The sequence below is a fragment of the Fukomys damarensis genome, unplaced genomic scaffold (genome assembly GCF_012274545.1).
Source record: "Fukomys damarensis isolate Sample0158 unplaced genomic scaffold, DMR_v1.0_HiC HiC_scaffold_27, whole genome shotgun sequence".
Taxonomy (NCBI): Eukaryota; Metazoa; Chordata; class Mammalia; order Rodentia; family Bathyergidae; genus Fukomys; species Fukomys damarensis.
In genome coordinates, this window is record NW_022900939.1 from 47,649,778 (window position 1) to 47,655,662 (window position 5,885).

A 5,885-nucleotide genomic window follows, 5' to 3' on the forward strand; every position below is an offset into this window, starting at 1 on the left:
CCCTCCCTCTCTCTCTCTCTCTCTCTCTCTCTCTCTCTCTCTCTCCTCTGAACCTATTTTGTCCCTTCCCCTTTTCCCTGTAAAAATTCAAATATTAGGGCTGAGAATTTAGCTCAGTGGTGCCATACCTGCCTCACAAGTGCAAGGTCCTGCGTTTGATCCCCGGTACCAAAACAACAACAAATTCAAATATTAAATAGCTGCCTGAGCCAGGGGATTTAACTCAGTGGTTCCGCCACCTGCCTTGCAAGCACAAAGTCCCGAGTTCGAGCCCCAAACCGAAAATAAATTAAAAAGTTTTTTAAAGACACAGTCTCGTCACGTCATAAATTGCTTAGCTTGCTGTCTTCCTGCATCAGTCTCACCAAGAAAAGGGATCAGACACGTGCCACTGTGCACAGCTGAAGACCATCACTATACCAAATGAAGTCCAATAGTATCGCAGCCAGTTGTTGCAGAAATAGATCCCAAACTTCACTTTTTACATTATTTTAGGAACCAAGCAAAAAGCTACCCTGATTTAAGAAAAGAAAAGAGGGGGGAAAAAACATAAAACTACAGAATTTAACTCCAGGTTCAATTTCATCTGTCATCTATAAGCCAGGAATGACTTGAAGGCAGACAAAACACCAAGTCTTATAAGCAATATTTAGACTCAGCTAAATAACTCATTTAATGTGAGGCATGGTAGTGCATGTCTGTAATTCCAGCACTTAGGGGACAGCGGAAGGAGGATCGCCATGAATTTGAGGTCACTTTGGGCTACACAGTGAGTCCAAGGCCAGCCTGAACTACATAGTGAGACCCTATCTCAAAACAAAAAACAAACAAACAAACAAAAAATTCGATTATTCCTACTTGGTCTGCTTAGGGAAATACATAAACACAAGCTCAAGAATTCAAATTATTATGCATTAAAATATTCTGACAATCTGGAGGGCAGAGATCAGGCCGAAGGGGGCTATTACTTACCCAACTGCCACTTGATATGGGAGACTTGAAAAATCTTAAGACTCATAAGAGATAAACATTTTTCAGAAGCAATCTTAGAGATGATAAACGTTTATGGTTCTAGCTCTTTTTACTATCCACTCAGAAATCTCCCCGAACCAGATGGTCAAGCTTCTCTGGAGCACCATGTGCTGAAAAGTTTCCAGATGGTTCTGATGCAGCTAAAGAAACACCACTAAGCCAGTCTCTAACTTCTTCCATGGGGAAAGGAAGGCACATTAAGGACTTGTAAAAAAATCAGCCCCAGAGGCAAAGTCATTCACCATATTTTCTAAGCAGTCAAGGAGGCCTGGAAAGCCAGAAAATTCCTTAACTGAGTAAGTTAAATTCAGAAGACAAATTCTAGGCTTCCACGTTTATTACACAAACATTCACAGTCCATTTCAATGTAATATTCAACCAACATGTACTAAGCATCTCAGTGCATGGTAGTTTGGTTTTTGTTTTTTAATGAATAGATACTATAAAGAATTAATTAATATTTGTGTCTGCCCTCCAAGAGCATCCTGTCTGGTCTGATGGAACAGACAAACATATTCATTCATTAGAAGAATGAATAAAGTACTCTGAAGTCCAAAAAAGGCTGAACAACTAACCTAATGAGGAATAAACCACGACTGACTTAATTCATAACTAGAGATGATATGTAACCATTTCGACTCAGCAATTCCTAGGTATATCTGGGGGCCACATGGTAGCCTCACAGGCAAAGAAGAAAATCATAGAAAAGGTTTGTTCATGTGTGTGGTTATTTGTTTCTTTATTTGAGAAGGTCTCCTTACATAGTTCAGGCTGGCCCTGAACTCATTCTATAGCCCAGGATGGCCTTGGACTCACAGTGATCCTCCTCCTTTAGCCTCCCAAGTGCTAGGAATATAGGCATGCACCACTACACCTGGCTAGAAAGTTCTTTAAAAATTGGGGTGGGGTAGATGGACTGGTAGTTTGTTAAACACAAGTAGATTGAGGGTAAATTTTGAAGGGGTGACCAAGTGTCAAAACATCTACCCCATCAGGCATGAACTATTAAATACTAATACATATAAATTATTAAAATTTTCATAAGAATATATGCTTTGACTATATTCAAAGCCAAAGCTCCAGGAAAACTTGAGAATGACAAGATACCTAGGGTTCAACAAAATTGAATCTCATGCATAGATATATCTGTTGATTTTTTGCAATTAATCCTGGTAGATTAAAACCACAACTTAGAACTCTGTGTGTATTCTGTAAGAAAAGCTAAGGAAGTAATAACAGTGTGGTTTTCCTCCTAGTTGGAGGAGAGTTCCACATAGTAACTCTTCTTGGAAGTTTAGGTATGCAAAGAGGTAATAATGAAGAAGGGGCCCACTGCTTCAGACAAGTCTCAGGTGGACGCCTCCTTATGAAACATCTACATAGACTGCACCAATGGTTAAATATTAGTCCTCCAGATGTGTTTAAATTCAATTTCCTAGAAAAAAAAATGAGAAAATGAAATAATGGCAATAAAGTGTTTGTAAACAGGGAGGGGAGGGGAGGAAGGGAAGGCAGGGACAAGGGGAAAAAAATGAGAACCAAGACCTGTCATGTACAGGTACAAGATCCCAATAATGTATGTAACTGTACTGTATACCTAAAATGTACCAACACACTCAATTTAAAAAAATTCAATTTCCTTAGAGGAGCCTTTTTCTTTCTTTTTATTTTTGAGACAGGGTCTCACTCTGCAGTTAAGCCTGGACTTGAACCAAATCAAACTTAATGGTTAAGTTCAATGTTGACTTTATGGGCAAATTTGATCCTGTTCTCATTCAGTCTGGTTTGTGACCAGAATCATGGAGAGAAGCCAGTTCATGAACCGAGGTACCACTGTATTAACAGTATGTATACCAGTTTTTATAATTACTACAATAACCAAAAAATTTATTTACTTCATTAAAGACATTGATTTATTTTTGTGAATCTCTTTAAAATATTTCATACATAGAAGTGGCTGGTTTGTGCAGAGTGGGCAAAATGTCATGAGTTTGGCTTTTTTTGCAGCCACAGTCGCACTTGTTTTTTCAGATACAATTTTCAGTTACAGTCTCTACAGTGTTGCATGTATTTCTTGACAATCCTAAATAAATTTATATAATAGAATGTTTTTTTAAAGTAATTTGCACCTAGAGATTCTTCACAGAATAGTTTATCAATGACTAATTATCTAAATTTTAACAAGGAAATCTTATGTGTATCCATTGCTGGTATATACAATGCACTTACAACTACTGCGTCCCAAATTAGCTGTATTACAGTTTTTATACCATTTTAGTGTTTTCCTTAAGACACTATAATATGATAACATCTGGCCTGCTAAACCAATGCCTTTCTTTGCATTACTATAATCAAAGACAAGATCAGGTTTTATGTTTCTAGGTTTTCCTTCCATCACTATACCTATATGGTTTATACAAGTCATTAACATACAAATCGTTCTTTTATCAGTCCATTTAATAAATTTTACACTGGAACCATTTTTAAAGTTTATGATTTCATCACATTTTCTGCTGTGTCTTCGCTCACATTAGTAAAAATGTTCAATTTGGATGTACTGTGCCACAAAAACATTTTTCTTATTGTGAAAGTTCTTGCACTAGGGTTATATTCATAAGTATTTGCATATAATGTGCAGTGTTTAAACAATAACCTGCCTGACAACTTCAAAACATCGCAAGACTGCTCATGCTCAAAGGGCTTCCACTTTTTCTAGCATAAACACATAAATCATAGGTACAACAATCAGGCAAACATAATTTATATAATTTAATCCTGTATTTCTGATGTTTTCCTTTGATGTACTGGCAAAAAAGCAGATATCCTCACCATAAAAATCATACTTTTCTCTATCACTAAATTTTTTCCAAGTTTTACTGCTTTCCTGAATACACTATTACTAAGTTCTAAGATTTTTCTAAATTTATTCAAGGGAGCCTCAGTTCTGTGCATGGTACTGTCAGAGAAATGTAAACTATTCAAAATAGCCAAGAAAACAATCTTGTTGCAGGGCATTCTTTACACTTGATCTTAGCCAAAAGGCCGAGAAGCGATGCAGGGCACACTTTGTACATTCATCGGAACACACTATTTTCAGGCCAATACAAGCTAATATCTGGTAATAGCACTATCCTCATAATTAATAATGTTCCTATAAAAACTTTCATCTCACTAATTGTAACAGATTCCCAGCATTTCTGATGTTTTCTTCTTTCTGCACTAAAGGCACACATCATTTCAAGTATGTTATCAGATACAAATAATTTATACCTCTCAAAAGGATCACTGCAATTAGTATTTATTAGAAGTTCTGCATTTTACTGTTCCATATGCTCATGTTTTACCATGTTTCTTTCTGTTATCAGCTGTGTTCTTCCTCTTGATGTTCTACATTCACATCTAAATCAGCACTACATACACTGAATGTACTGGACATAAGATCACATTCATATAACTTTAATGCATCTTCATCTGACTTTTTCTATACTTTTTGGGGTATAATTACAGATTCATATGATAAATTATCCTTTTTCTGTGTTTGATACTCTAATGGAAAAAAATTACAGAACTGAAATATTCCTAAAATTGAAAAACAAATAGGTTATATGTGCGTGTATGTATGTACACAACAATCATGTATCCCACCAGGGAGAAGAACCACAAAGTGATAATAAAAAGAGAAATATACCACTGAGCGTCACATCACATATTCACGACAGAGCCATAACTTGTTTTGTTGCTGGGTAACTCTGATTTAATTTTATAGTAAAAAGACAGATAAAAGAGATCGGATCCATTTGTACCACCAGTGGCTCAAGCCACCTGCCTGATGGGCCTGTCGTGCATGTATACCACCAGTGCTTCAAGCCAGTAAGAACGTGGTAATAATCATATGGCTGTGAAATAATAATGACTGCTTTTGTTTTAGCATCTTTTGATATTAGTAAGAGTATAAACAGGTTAGCTATATAACAGCTGACAATTGAATTCAAATCAGAGCCACCCAGCAGCAACCCATCCAAATAAAGCCCTGCCACAAATGCATTAAATGAACGAATGAATGAGCAATACCTGCTGAGCTCAAGGATGGCTCACCTTGTATATACCAAACATATACTTGGACCAGAGAAATAAATCAACTGGCAAAGTAGGCCATTATGAAGTGATACTATTATCATTAAAACTGAATTTCTGCATCTTGTATGTTCATTAGACACTGAATAAAATGGACATAATTTCTGCCTTAAGGCATTCAGAAAGCTTAGTAACTTTAATATAGTCTCGAAAGAATACCTGGCATTTTTAGCCACTGGTCCACACATAGTCTTGCTGCTTCTGTATCAGAATGTCCTTGAATAAATTCCAATTCTTGTAACCCATGAGCATGCTGAAAATCGATTTTTTCCTAAAGATATTAAGAAAAATTCAATTGACTTATGATTTTTAAACAGTTTCCTTAGGGAAAATAATCTGACACATCAATGATCAGAAAATACTGATTATCCTACAACTCCACATCTAGAAACTTATACCAAAGATATGCACATATCAAAATAAAGGTTCATGCTCTAAGATGCTGATCCCAATGTTATTTGCTCAAAGTTTGCTACAACCTACATCTATCTCCAACTATAGTGTCTATGTAAAGTATGTACATTTGATTAGAAACATTAATCAGAATTTCCAGTTGGGTATGGCACATGTCTGTAATCCCAGTACTTTGGGAGGCAAGCCCAGCCTGGGCAGCTTTGCAATTTAGAGACCCTGTGTTAAAATAAAAAACATCTTCACGTCTGCCTCACAATTGGCAAGTCCTAATTTCAATCCCCGGTTTAAAAAAAAAAAAAAAAAAA

At 36.3% G+C, this 5,885-nt stretch overlaps 1 protein-coding gene across 1 annotated transcript in view; it reads right to left on the reverse strand.

Moving 5' to 3' along the window:
- The window catches only part of Znf451 (zinc finger protein 451), an 87,165-nt gene that overhangs the window by 35,671 nt on the left and 45,609 nt on the right, over positions 1 to 5,885 (reverse strand). The window contains exon 6 of the mRNA XM_010617931.1: positions 5,326 to 5,437. Coding sequence (XP_010616233.1) covers positions 5,326 to 5,437 — 112 coding nt within the window. The remainder of the gene's footprint in view (positions 1 to 5,325; positions 5,438 to 5,885) is intronic.